The 14,678-nt window shown below is 46.7% G+C and overlaps 1 protein-coding gene across 6 annotated transcripts in view; it reads right to left on the bottom strand.

The window, feature by feature from the left end:
• The window catches only part of TBC1D1 (TBC1 domain family member 1), a 244,641-nt gene that overhangs the window by 153,056 nt on the left and 76,907 nt on the right, over positions 1-14,678 (bottom strand). Inside the window, exon 1 of one of the 6 annotated variants that reach the window (XM_066387176.1) lies at positions 14,074-14,293. The exons of the other annotated variants lie outside the window; for them this stretch is intronic. Within the exon in view, the coding sequence (XP_066243273.1) occupies positions 14,074-14,103 (30 nt within the window). The 5' untranslated portion in view covers positions 14,104-14,293. Of the gene's footprint in view, positions 1-14,073; positions 14,294-14,678 lie in introns of those variants that run through there. 6 annotated transcript variants of the gene reach the window in all.

Here is a 14,678-nt window from a genome sequence, read left to right as displayed (position 1 = left end):
CTCTCCTCTCTCCATCTTTCCATCGGCTCTCTCACGATGAGCCCCAAACCTCGCGCGCTGGCCTAGGCCTGCACTTAACTCAGCCAGGCCACGGCAAGAGCCCTGAGCAGCACCCCGCCTCCGCCTCTCCTAGTGCCTCTGCCCACCCACCGCGCTCCCCACTGACAGCCTGGTCTTCCAGACAGCACAGCTCTGAGGGGTCTGCCCACCACTCCCAGACTGAGGGCTCCTCTCTCACTGCCACCAAAACACCCACACTCCAGCCTGGCCTTCGGAACCTCCCAGTTATCTCTTCCTATTCACCCACTGGGGGTGGGGCCAGTCTCTCAACTCCACTCCATTCCCACCTCCATGCCTTTCCTCACATAGCTTCTTCCATCCCGTGTTCTTCCCCACCCCCCGGTGGAACCTTCGGACCGCTCATTCAACCTATTCATTTCAGCGGGAAACCAAGCTGCGGTGGGCTGCGGTGACTGGCATCCGGGCTGGACAGAACCGGACCTCTCACTCAGGGCTCTGTTTCTGGGCCACACCAAGTCCCCGTGATTTGCTTTTAACTGGGATGAAATATAGTCTTTGGTTTAAAATTTCTTTATTTGACTAAAACCTCTAAACCCATTAAGTTAAAAAAATAATAATAGAACAGCACACAGTGCCCACATTTCCAGTGACTTTGGGGTTTTCTCTTAGACTCACAAGCCTTGCAGTTCGAGTTTTAACAACAGGCACGATGTGAGCATGAAGGCTTTGGTGCCAGTGCCGATCCTGGGGTCTGCAGAAAGGGCTAGCTGACCCTTCCCCCACAGAGAGAGGCCACATGGGCTCCACTGTCTGTTTATTCAATCAGGATTAAAGCAAAAAAGAAAAAAAACTGTCAGACTTAACGAGCCCCCCAAATCTGCAGAGAGGGCGCTCCCGGACACGGTACACCTTCCTAACACCCACATCCAACCACATCGCTAGCTCCCAAGAGGAAAGCAATGGTTTTGAGAACAAAGTTTCCGTTAACAGTGTACCGACAGTCCTGACTCTCCCTGCTACTTAAACTCGGCAGTGCGATTGTCGGGTGGGATTTACTGCGTTTGGAAAATTACTACCTCTGCGTCCCCAAGGGCCCCTCAGGGGTTTCTCATCTCCCTGAGTCCGCTTCCCGGCAGGACTGCTGTGTGAGCGCCTTGGCACACCCTGCCCTCGCCCCCACGAGGGCAGCCACGCTATCGTTCTCATCCTGGCACCCGTGGCCCAAGTACTTGGCACAGAGAAGATGTACAAGTAATGTGTCATGATCAACACTGAACTTGAAGGAGAGGCTGGCTTTCTTGGCCAAGAATGTCTGGGAATACCACAGGACTACTCTAAATACAGGGGCAACTGCAAACGACCAGTGCAGAACTGTATGCCCTGGCAGTCCAGCGCACGGAGGGACTTCCCCAGGGAAAATGGCCCAGCCATCAAAGCTCAACTAGCTTAGACAGCAGAGAACTGACAACCAGACTCTGGTGTGAGGCTCTCTCAGCTCCATGGTACTGGGAGGTACAGACTCGAGCGGCTGCCTTCCTGAAACTCGGGTGTAATACAAATCCCTGGGTGGCACCTTCACAAATTTTCAGATACGGGAAGAGAATCCCTTCCACTCACCTAGAAACTCAGCAGCATGACTATTTCTAGAACACTAACAGGGTCGTGACCATATTACATAGTGAACGTATTAGCACTATTTCAGGCCCATTATGCAATTCATTTATTAATAATCAGTACACAGGGACTTTTGGTTTGTGTTTTTGAAGTCAAATTTTACAATTATATCTCTAATATTTTAACTTTAGAAACTTACATGTCTGAGAAAAACAAAAAGCCTAACATAATAGAGACCATCACAATAGACCTGGGCAAGTGTCTCTAAGCAAAAATATTGTCTCAAAGACCTCACAGTATATTTTCACCTCATGACTGATTTCCTCTGGGTCCACCCTGTGAAAAGAACTTGCACAAAAATACCTACCATTTGGCCAACTCTCTGCTTTCGGCAGGCCTACAATTATACACTCTGCCAAACAAATAAACTTCCTTCCTACTTTTAAAGTTTTCCAAACTTGGAGAATCTACATCTCTGGTTGACACATGATTTCCTGGACTTTAACAGCCACAGAAGTGAAGAAATTCTTCACAGTATTTTGAGAGATGAAGAGGACTTCAGAAACAATTGAGCAGCCGCTCCCTTCTAAGGAAGGGGAAACTGAGGCAGAGCGTGACCTCGGGCGAGGTCACCCCAGCTGCTGGTGGCAGAGGCCTGTGGAATTCTCTCCGCCCCACTTCCCTATCTGATCTAAATGACTTGTGGCCTGACAAAAGCACTCTGCTCTTGCTCTGCACTTGAACCACAGGGCTTATGTTTAATTCATGCTGAATGTGATAAAACAACAGAAAAACTCTAAATATTAATCAGTGATGCAAGAGCTCTGGACTGAGGGCCAGAGCGCCTTAATCTCAGCTATGACTTTGGAAGAGTAAGCTCCCTTCTGGAGGGCTCAACTGTTTCATCTTAAAAAAAAAAAAAGAGTACAGAATTAAGCAACTGTAAAGATCTTCTCCACCCCTAAATTCCACAACGATGATGACGACAATGGCAGCAGCAATGGCAGTGATTGCTTGTCCTTATTAAGTGCATAATCTGAGCCAGGCATCATTCGAAGTATGTTATGTGGATAAACCCCCACAGCCTGGAGAACGGCTATGACTCCCGTTCTGGGATGAGCACATTCATGCTTACAGAGAACTGAGACCTGATGGAGGTCCTATCTCCACTGGTAACAGCTGGAGAGAAAATCTGTCCCGGACCAATGGCCCCAGAGGCCCTCCCTTCCTTAGCAGAGGCGGACAGTTGAAGAGGATTGGCCTACCTTGCAGTAATACAGACCTAGATTCCAAATTGAACAGAATCATACCAATCATTCAACATAATGCCCTCATTTTACAGATAAAGGCCCGAGGCCCCGGGAGGTAATAACTTGAGTACAAATCAAGAAATTTACTGGAAACACATGACTACACTCACCATGTTGCCTTGGCAAGCTCTTCCTAAAATGTATCTGACAGTTTATGATCAGTGACATCACCCTGTGTGACAATCAGGGCTACCTGATGGGCAGCCGGCCAATGGTCATCATTCCCACAGCATCTGGCCAAGGTTAAACAGCAGATTCGGGCAGACCTGGGCCTGCAGCGCACGCCTGTCACCCACTGCCTGGGGTACAGGCAGACCTGGGCCTGCAGCGCATGCCTGTCACCCGCTGCCTGGGGTACAAGCAGACCTGGGCCTGCAGCGCATGCCTGTCACCCGCTGCCTGGGGTACAGGCACAGGCAGACCTGGGCCTGCAGCGCATGCCTGTCACCCGCTGCCTGGGGTACAGGCAGACCTGGGCCTGCAGCGCATGCCTGTCACCCGCTGCCTGGGGTACAGGCAGACCCGGACCTGCAGCGCATGCCTGTCACCCACTGCCTGGTGGACAGGCAGACCCGGGCCTGCAGCGCATGCCTGTCACCCATTGCCTGGTGGACAGGCAGACCCGGGCCTGCAGCGCATGCCTGTCACCCACTGCCTGGTGGACAGGCAGACCTGGGCCTGCAGCGCATGCCTGTCACCCACTGCCTGGTGGACAGCCACAGGCTGGAGCGGCCACTGTGGTCGGGTTCTCCGCAGCCTCTTCAGAACAGACTCTTCACATTCAGATAACTCTCCAGAGAAGCTGCCTAGCTGTGAAACATGGTTCACAGTGCTTTGGAAAGAAGGTCAGATAATAAGTGAACCCTCTCTAAAGCCCACAGTGGATCAACAAGAAACTAGAAAACTCAGGCTCATGGTCGTCTCAGAACGGACCTCTTTCCGTCTCTCACGTGTATCACAATTGCCCCTAACCGCCCCACAATCTTGATCTGTCTTCAATTTTGTACCCGTGACTTTTCCTCTTATTTCCTGTTTTCTTCTCACTCCTACACCCCCAGTCAAGAACATCATGAAGTTCAGGGATTTAAATAGTATTACTTTCACTTCTTGTACAGCTTCAATACTACACGCCAATTTTTAAAAGCAGATTACTTGAACCTATCTGATGCCCCTCACCTAAGGGAGAAAAATTTCTCAGTGGAACAAGGTATTTTTCAAAGTTGTGACCAACCTTGTTCTATATCCTGAACCTGTGTGTAATACCTTTATGACTAAGGTAGTGTGGTTACCAAGACAGCATAAGTACAACAGATAAAATGTAAATGTAGAGCCAGGTAATTCAACCTTTCGTCTTAATAGCTCTACGTGACCTAACCTCTGGACTTCAGTTTCCTCATACTCCTCTTCCAAAAAGGACAGGAGGTAGGCATAACACTGTTGCTTCCACAATTTTTTGAAAGTTGACTGCTCCCAATATAATGACTGGCACATATTAAGTGCTCATACACATAATCATCTCTTCCTATCCATGGTTGTGTTAACACTAATGGAATTTCTCCTCCTGTTAAATTTTCTCTGCAGGTAATGTTTTTCCGAGCAAAGTCCATATCTCATATTAGAAGAGAAGAGATACATTACACACACCGACCCCATCTCCACAGGACGCCCTCCAGGGAAGGGGAGCACCCAGTGCCATCGGCAGGTCACTGCAGCCCAGTACCAGGGAGCGCACTGGACTCCGGCAACTGCCATTCTCCTCAAGTCCTCGGGTCCTGGGTCCTTCCTGCACACAGCTGGTTAGGCTGCCCAGGCTCTTGGGCACATGTGACACCTTCACAAGTCAGAGAATCCCCACCCATCCCCCAACAGATGCTCCATGTCAGGCTTCCTCCCTTTGACCTCTTCCTGGAGGGACCCTGACCCACTCTGAAGTGCCCATGTCCACACTCAGGTGATTAAATCAACTATGCTGAAACACAATGTATTATTTGATAGACACACAGACTTTTGTTTTTGTTTTTGTTTTTTTTACAGGGACAGAGAGAGAGTCAGAGAGAGGGATAGATAGGGACAGACAGACAGGAACGGAGAGAGATGAGAAGCATCAATCATCAGTTTTTCGTTGTGAGACCTTAGTTGTTCATTGATTGCTTTCTCATGTGTGCCTTGACCGGGGGCCTTCAGTAGACCGAGTAACTCCTTGCTGGAGCCAGCGACCTTGGGTCCAAGCTGGTGAGTTTTTTGCTCAAGCCAGATGAGCCCGCGCTCAAGCTGGCGACCTCGGGGTCTCGAACCTGGGTCCTTCCGCATCCCAGTCTGACGCTCTATCCACTGCGCCACCGCCTGGTCAGGCCAGACTTTTGATTTTAGTAAAATACTTTAGAGGCAAAGCACAAACAAACGAGCAAGGCAACATTAACAAGACCTGCAAAACCCCGGGGTCTAAGAACTTGGGTTTTAGTTCTGCCACAAACCAGCTGTGTGACCTTGTTCAAACTAAATTACTTCATTGCTCTGGGCCTCAGTTTCCTCATGTAGGAAGAGTCAGTGGAATTAATTTCCAGATTACATTCTGGTTACAGTAGACTGACCACCACCATGATGGCTGATGCATTCATGCAAAGCCCAGGGAGTGCGGGGGATGAAAGAGAAGGCCCTTCTTAACTCAGAACCTCCCCGAAGCTGGGTTACGTATCTAGCCCAATGTACAGCTGTAGTTACACATTAAGTTAAACGATATTCCCAGTGTCCCTCTCCCTGCTGAACACAGGCTGGGCCCCCGTCCTGCTCAGCTCAGAGCCACAGGGCCAGCACCCCACACACACTAAGGCCACGGACTTCAGCTGCACACCCAACCATGTTTTCAACAATTTACATTTACCAACGTTCTTCACAATGTCCTAGGCACATTTTGACAGTATTCAGTTTTAAAATGAGATCTAATTTTTTTTTTAAAGATACATATAGAATATGATAGGCTCAGCCAAGTTAACAAAGTTCAGCCGAAGTGAGCAAAGCCTGTTAGTTTAATCTCATTAAAACACATGACAAATACAAAAATAATTTACAGAGAGAGTAACAAAGTATGTGAACACTAAAAAAAACCCTTCCTTTATGTCTTTCTTGTAAAGCTAACAGTTCAATTGACTGCTGGTTCATCACTCTCCCAATAGTAAAATCTGAAATAACAGAAATAATGGAAAAATTAGAGATACTTAAGTTTAGATTCACAAATATAACTGTATAAAGTTTTGTTTTTCTATGTTTTATAGATGTTCCTGAATACCACTGTGTATTATGAAATAAAATTTAGAAAGACTGATTGTTCTTACTTGTTGTAAATTAACAATCAAAAGAAGGGGGGAGGGTCCTCACACCCTGTGTCATTAGGGAAATGCTAACTACAGCGACAGTGAGAAACCACGTGTACCTCTCAGCATGGCCGCGAGCTGGAACCCTGACAAGCCAGAGGCCGGGGAGGATGTGGAGCAACAGGAACTCGCACTCACTGCTGGTGGGAAGCACAATGTTAACAGCCACTTTAGAGGACAGTTTGGCAGCTTCTTACAAAACTAAACATATTCTTAGCATATGATTCAGCAACTGTGCTGCTTGCTATTTACCCAGAGGAGGTGAAAACTTATGTCCACGCAAAAACCTGCACACAAATGTTTATAGCAGCTTTATCCATAACTGTCAAAACTTGGAAGCAACGAAGATGTCCTTCCATAGATGAGGAAATAAACTCAGTCCATCCAGACAACGGAATATGGTTCAGCACTAAACAGTGAGCAATCAAGTCATGAAAAGACGCAGAAGAAACTTCAATGTACATCATTAAGTGAAAGTAGCCGATCTGAAAAGGACATTTGCTTTATGATTCCAACGACATGACATTCTGGAAAAGGCAAAACTATAAAGATCAGAGGAGCAGGTGACCAGGCAGAGCAAAGAGGATTTTTAGGACAGTGGCACTATTCTGCATGATACTGCAGATACATGTCACTGTACATTTGTCCAAATACACAGGAGCTGCAGCACTAACAGTGAACAACAGTATCTAGACTTGGATGCTATGGCCAAGCAGGGTTATCAACTGCACCCACTGCACCTCCCTGGTGGGGATATTGACAATGAGGAAGACTATTTCTATGGGAAATCTCTGAACCTTCTGCTCAGGTTTGCTGTAATTACTCTTAAAAAGTCTATTTAAAATGAGAATTAATAATGATCTGATTCCTACTCTATTATAATATCTTTATGGTATTTGGTTTGATAAAGTTAAATGTACTGAAAAAGAGGAAAGGCCAAAGTATTTTTTAAATTCCAGAAACCGACGAGTTAATATGTAAAAAGTTCACATTTTTTAAAAGGTGCAAGAGTACGCAGTTCAAATTCTTCCTTCCACTCCTGTTCCCAGACTCCCAGTTTCAAGGTTATTGCTGAGTTTAAGTTTTAAAAGTTTTATTTCATAATTTCCACTGTTATCCTCTCAGAAGATATAAGGACCTAATCTGAAATCATGGCATTTTTTTTCCAAAAACATATGAATGAGCGCTCTGTGTAAAGGCAGGTGTAACGGAATGCACACAGGGGGAGCCCTGCTGCTCAGAGTGGGGTCCCCAGACAGACACATCAGCCCCGCCAGGGTGCTTGCTGCAAACACACATTCTTCCGTTCCAGTCCGGACCTTCTAAAGCAGAGTACATTTGACCAAGTTGCCCCAGTGATTTGTATGCACTGGCATGTAACACAACACCACCCGTTTTCACGGAGTTTACAGGTTAGGGGAGGAGATAAAACATTCAAATAACTATAACTCAAGGCCTCGCACAGAATGGACTATGTGTCTATGAGAGTTTGGGCAAAGATCGCTTTAGTCCCCACATGGGGACTTCGGGAGCCCCAGGATAAAATGCCAGCTGCTCTGAAGGGGTGGGCATGTCGTGTGCATCCTGGCCCCTGCTCACCTGGCCTCTCACCCTCTGCCACTCCCTGCAGCAGATTTTCCTTCCAGCCTGACCAACAGCCTGGGACTGGGGTTCCTCCCATGTGCTCCGGGTCCTCTTTGCACATACTACTCCAGCTGCCTGCTGCCCTCTGCTCGCTCCTCCCTGGCCACCTTCCAGCAGGGCGGGGCCGCTCCCTGCTCCCCACTCCCGTGCCACAGCCCAGCTGGCCAGTGGTCGGACATCCCCTTGCAGAGCAGTTCCCACAGGACAGAGGAAACGCCCTTGGGGCTATTTTCTACCCTGTTTGGTACAATTCATCAAATGAATGAATGAATGAATGCATGAGTAATCGGAGATGTTCCAGGGAAAGGGTGAGAGGTGAGAAGGGTTTAGAGCAGGGGTCTCAAACTCAACTCAGCATGTGGGCCGCAGAGCAAGATCACAGCCGTTCGGCGGGCCACACTAGGCAGGCCTACAAAAGGCAACTGTTACGCAACACTTTTCTCACTGCAGTTGAAAACAAAAAAAAAAAAATCAGTACAACAAGCACAATCGTACATGCAGTTTACTCAGTGTCACAAAACGACCAGAAACTGTAGTTCGTATCACAACTGCTGTTAACTAAGCTAATATCTAGCTAGGATGCTAGAGAAATGAAAAATACAAGTAGGCCCCTAGGCTTACTTAATTTTATCCAAAATATTTTGAACTTCATGGATTAGTCTGCGGGCCGCACAAAATTGTTCGGCGGGCCGCATGCGGCCCGCGGGCCGTGAGTTTGAGACCCCTGCTTTAGAGGGTCAGACATGGAAGATGGAGACAGGGGCACATAGAGGCTAAGGTCAGTTCAGAGAATTTGGAAAACAAACGATATCCTTTGCTTTTTTCTCTTTAGGAGACCATGGATGGGGTTTCTCTCCCTGCTTTTCTCTATTCTCTCTTAGTACAACCTACCTAGGCCTAAATTATTGTCACTGAGAAACTAGAGCTCCCGAAACTCAGAGAAGCTACTGCCACCGCCAGACAAAAACACCCCCCATGGGTTCTCTGCTGAAATCTTGTTCAGGAGGACTACAGTAGCTTTGCTTAGCAGTGTCAGCAAATTTTTCAAATTCAAGGGATGGTTTGACTATGACAACAAGTTTTCCCTCTTTATTAAACTCAAATATACACTAATTAAAAGTCATGTAAGTCTACAGGAGGAAAAAAAAACACTTTTAATACATATTTTTAAATAACCCATCACATTACACTAGAACACACTATCATCAGACTGACTTTAAAACAGCAGGACTCCCTGAATACTAGCTAGTCAGACGCACGCTTACAGGAAGGCTGCTGTGTGCTGTGTCAACAGAAAGGCAAGTCCAACTGATCTAAGGCACCCACAGTGGGCTGCTCCAGCCTGCAGAAAACCTCAAAGGTAAATAAATACGCCCGGCGTCTAGGCACAGCTGTGACTGAAAGCAGCAGCTAGAGGCAGCTGAACAAAGGACACGCTGCCCTTGAACTCAACTCAATAGAAGCAGTTAGCTACCTGGTCATTTGCACCAACTTCAGACAAACAAGAGAGCAGAGTCACTGGGTCCCATCATTTCAGAAGACAAAAAACTATTATGTATCCATCGGTGTTCTGTCCTTACTATCCACGTACAGCTACCACCATCGCCTCCTGCCCCAACCACAAGAGCCTGAGTGGTCCATCTGCTTCCACCCAAAGTACACACTAGCTGACGTCACTCCGCTCTTTCTCACCCTCTAATGGCCTCTTCTGCGCTTTAAAGTAAATCCAAATCCATACTGTGCCTACAGAGCCTGAAATGGCCTGGCTCAGACTACCCCTCTCACTCAAGGTCTACCTCTAGTCATGCCTGCCTTCTTCCTACCTCTGCAACAGGCCCACCTGGTGCCACCTCAGGCCTCGGTTCCTGCTGTTCCCTCTGCCTGGACCATTTTTAGTGCCCTCTTTCCACTCTGATGCAATGTCCCCTCCTCACCACCCCAGGCGCAGTCCCTCTGCCAAATCTCCTTGTTTACTTTACTTCCTAACACTCACCACCATCTGAAACTGCCTTGCTCATCTACTTGCCTGCTTTTCCCATCTATTAGCTGTCTCTCCCAGCTAGAATTCGAGCTCCATGAAAACATGGACATGGGCTGCCTTGTTCACTGCTTCATCGCCAGTTCCTCAAACAGTATCTGGCACATAGCAGGTGCTCAATAAATATCTGCATCAAAAACATTTTGTTGAATGACTTATTAAATGGATAATGGCTATAAATCTATAAGTTTTAAGCAAGGCCAAAACATAAGAAACCTAGTATAGCCCTGGCTGGTTGGCTCAGTGGTACAGCATCGGCCTAGTGTGTGGAAGTCCTGGGTTCGATTCCCGGTTAGGGTACACAGGGGAAGCAACCATCTGCTTCTCCACTCCTCACCCCCTCTCTCTATCTCTCTCTTTCTCTCTCTCTTCTCCTCCCACAGCCATGGTTCAACTGATTCGATCAAAGTTGGCTCCAAGCACTGAAGATGGCTCTTGGCCTCACCTTAGGCACTAAAATAGCTCAGTTGCCAAGCAATGGAGCAGCGGCCCAGACGGGCAGAGTATTGCACGGTAGCGGGTTTGCTGGGTGGATCCTGGTCAGGGCATATTCAGGAGTCTGTCTCTGACTCCCTGCCTCTCACTTAAAAAAAAAAAAAAAAAAAGAAACCTAGTATTGCTTAGGATATCAATTAGTAATCAATCACTTGTTTTACAAAAGGATTCATTCCTTCCCTAATGCATTTTTCAGTATGTGGCTTACGAAGTTTCCGCGTGCCCTTTTAAAGGGTAAACCTATTGTGCAAAGTGAACTTCCTCCTCCAGGGCATGAACAGTGTCTGGACACAGAAGGTACCCACAAACACCTGTTGAATAAATACATTAGCTCTGGAAAATAACTTAATACAAGGCCTAAACTATATGAAACTAAATTTGGACTTGAGAACACAGCAATTCGACTATATTTTACTCCGGTTTTCCATTTTACTTGATAAATGGACATATATATTTATAATCCACTCACCTGAGATACCAGCAATAATCTTAGCTGCTATCTTTACCAGCAGGGGCAAGCCCAGGTAAATGCAGAAAGCGGCCTGGCAGGTCGGCCAGTCTTCACTAACTGCTCTGCGGAGGCAGAGAAATACTCCACACTGCCAGGCTGCTGGAGACCTCTATGGGTTCGGTATGAAAACCACAAAGCTTGAGAGACTTGTTTTTATTTATCATCTACATAAAAACTAAACTGTCCCCAATGGAAGGCTAATCAAGACATCACACCTCTACATAACCTGTCCCCATTTGTGACACAATTCACAGCTGCTTTAATATTCCAAGTCAGTGGTAGTCAACCTGGTCCCTACCGCCTAATAGTGGGTGTTCCAGCTTTCATGGTGGGCGGTAGCGGAACAAAGGAAGTATAAATAAAAAGATTTAACTATAGTAAGTTGTTTTATAAGGATTTATTCTGCCAAACTTAGCGAAAATCCGACATAAAGTACTTGGTAAGTAATTATTATTATATGCTTTAACTTGCTGTAACTCTGCTTTATAATTTTATAAAGTTACTTCCCTACTTTATAAATCACCATTACTGTGGAACCGGTGGGCGGTTAGAAAATTTTACTACTAAAAGAGATACAAAAGTGGGCGGTAGGTAAAAAAAGGTTGACTATCCCTGTTCTAGGTCATGCCTGATATAAAACAAACAAAAAAAAGTGCTTACTATTTTTTCTTTTTCTTTCTTTTCTTTAAACAGATAACCTCTTTTTAATATAATTCTTCCCAGCTTTGGCTGTGTTCTTACACCATATAACTGCTCACTGTAAATAGCTATGCAATATTAATGCATCACCCAATAAAAACAAATTCATGTTCAGGTATCCACCCACCTCAAGCTGCTCCCAGTCCCCTTCTCCATCCCTACCAGCTGTTGAGCTGCAGTTTGTAAAGGTCACAACTGAAAAGGAAATGAGATGTTCGTATTCATATGTATTTGTGTGTGCTTGAAGGATCCATTCTAAAATCAATTATAAATGCACTTTGGAATTATGCACACTGTGTGCAGTATCTGTGACTGTTGCTTCTGCTTTCAAAACATTCTTTAGTCTATAATTCAAAGTGCATTAATGACTTGCCTCTTAACTGAAAACCAAACAAGTTCCATAAAAGCAACTTTTAGAATCTATAACCCCAAGAAATGAACTTTCATATTCTAAAAGCTCTCACAAAATAACATATTATCCAAAAAAATCAATTTCTGGATGTAATTCATAATAGCATACCTCCTAGAAGAAATAAATTATAAAATAACAATATCTTTAAAAGCTATTTATAAATTTTCTCTGAAAACATTTCAGTTTGTTCTTATTGTTCTGCAGTTTAAATAACTCTGGAATAATCCAGAATTAAGATCAAATTATAAACATAAAATTCATTTACATGAGCTTTTCAAAAGTATTGCCCATTAGCTAACAATCCTTGTAAAAGTCCTTGTTTTTTTTTTTTTTTGTTTGTGTTTTGTTTTTAAATAAGGCTTTGGTCTGGTGTTTTCATGTAGCTCTGTAGGCCAGTGTAAACAAAAATCCATCTCACTCCCATAGTGAAAAGTACTTTATTAAATGTATTTTGGAAAAGGAAATAAAATTATAAAACAGTAGTGGCAGTAAGTTGAGGGTTTTTTTTAGATTTACTTATTATTGATTTTGTAATTAAAAACATGAATTTCTATTTGGATTTTTTCCTTCTTTGGCCTTACATTATAAAAATATAAAAGTAGATTCAAATGCTCAACCGAGAATGCGTAAGTGAAATATAACCAGATCACACACCCTGAATTACTTTTTAAACTACATAACACCATTTTCAAAATGTAGCATTACTTACAAAAGACAATTAGCAATCATTTCAAACCAAAAACTAATCTGGGTATTATCAATTTTTCTTCAGTAAAATATTATAAAGATGCAAAAAACTTCTCTCATTTCATTTTACTACCATATTTCATTTGAAATATGTTTCAAGAAGTGAAAATTCTAATGAGGACCCAGTGATGGAATAGAGCATAGCACCTGTCGAATAACTAATCTTATCTGGTTTCTGTGTTTCCATTTTATTATCACTTAAAGGACAAGCAAGCCTTATCTCTTTCATAAACAGGTATTTATAAAAATGTACTTGAAAATAACACTCCAAAAGCGTTGTATCATAGCTAGAGCTAGAACAACCACCTAAGGGTCACAGAATGGCTAGAGTGAGCTCTACTAAGGTGTTAGCAAAGGGAGAGGGTCCGTGGGGAGCGAGAAAGATGCCCTTATTGCCCCGCTGGCCCTAGAGGCTGTGAGGGATGCCTCATTCAAAACGCACAAATACCTGGTACTCCAGTGGGTTATAATTCCATTGCTATTAAAGCTGGTGAGAACTCTGGAAATCTACTCCAATCCCTTCATTTTAGCAATAGTGAAAGTGGCCTGCATTTGTAACGCTCAGTTATTCTGAAGGCGCCAATGTTCTGAAAGTAAAACTTTAAGGAAATAGAAAGCAAAGAACTTATATTTAAAATTCAGACTTCAAAACCTGTCTTTGAAACTAGGGAGTTACAGACAAAAAGACAGACGCCCTCCAGGTGCACTAAGTTCATCAGCGTTTTCGACATTCTCAGTATACTATCCGGACCATCAATTACACACCTAGATCAAGGAGGTGAGACACAGATCCCCAAGCCGGTGAAACACCAAACGGTGAACCCCCGGTGCGTGGCGCGGCTGCGGGACCACAGAGGCTGATCGCTAGGCTAGGCGGGAACTCCTGGGTCCCCCCCGTCAGCCGTACTCTCCCCACCTGTCCACTCGCCCATCTGCTCCAGAGAGACGGATACGAATGAATGAGAACCATCAGGACAACGAGCCGGCACGCGCTGGCCGCTCTCCCGCCGCGGTCCCGGGCTGCGGGGCGACCCCGCCGTGGCGGCCAGGGCGCAGTGGGACCCTCCGCCGCCGGCGCTCCCCGCGCTGCGGATCCCCGACGGCCCGACGGCTACACATGTTCCCTGAACCGCGCCCGCCGGAACACCGGCTCCCAGAGCCGTCCCCTGCCATAACGGGCACCCAACCGCCGCTGCCCGGACGCCGCCTACCTTGGCCACCCAGCTGAACAATGGTGACATCGCGGGCCAGGCGGCAGCTCCTCGCCCGCCGCTCCCGCTCACTCCCGCCGCCGGCCCGTGGAGCGGCGGGCGGCCGGGGGTGCGCTCGGGGCGCAGCGGGGCGCGGGCATGGCTCCCCCCGCGGCGGCGGAGGCGGCGGCGGGTACCTCCCGGCTCGTCACTGTCGGGAGAGGTCGCGCCCGCAGGGCGGCCGGACCCAGAAAGGGAAGTAGGTGGGGACAGCGCGGGAGGGGGGGGAGGAGCGCGGGAGGGGGGAGGGAGGAGCGCGGGGGGGGGAGGAGCGCGGCGGCCCCGCCCCCACCCCGCCCACCCCCGCGCTCGGCGCTCGGCGCGCGGCGGGAAGTGGGGAGGCGCGGGGGTCTCCCTGCTCGTGGCCGCCCAGCGCGGCGCAGCGCGGGGAAAAGTCCAAGCCCTGGAGGCTGGGGACGCGCCTTTCTGGCCTTCGGGATCCGTTCCGCACAACTTTTAGAAAACTAGAAATTCCTGTCTCTGGGGTTTGATAAAAGCCCCGCAGTTGGAGAGAACACAAAGCCCGCCCAATGTTCCAGGGGTTACCCCCACTCCTAAACTCTCGA

The sequence above is a fragment of the Saccopteryx leptura genome, chromosome 5 (assembly GCF_036850995.1).
Source record: "Saccopteryx leptura isolate mSacLep1 chromosome 5, mSacLep1_pri_phased_curated, whole genome shotgun sequence".
In the NCBI taxonomy this organism is placed as follows: Eukaryota; Metazoa; Chordata; class Mammalia; order Chiroptera; family Emballonuridae; genus Saccopteryx; species Saccopteryx leptura.
Note: the sequence above shows the minus strand (reverse complement) of the source record. Positions and strands in the feature narration are given on the sequence as shown.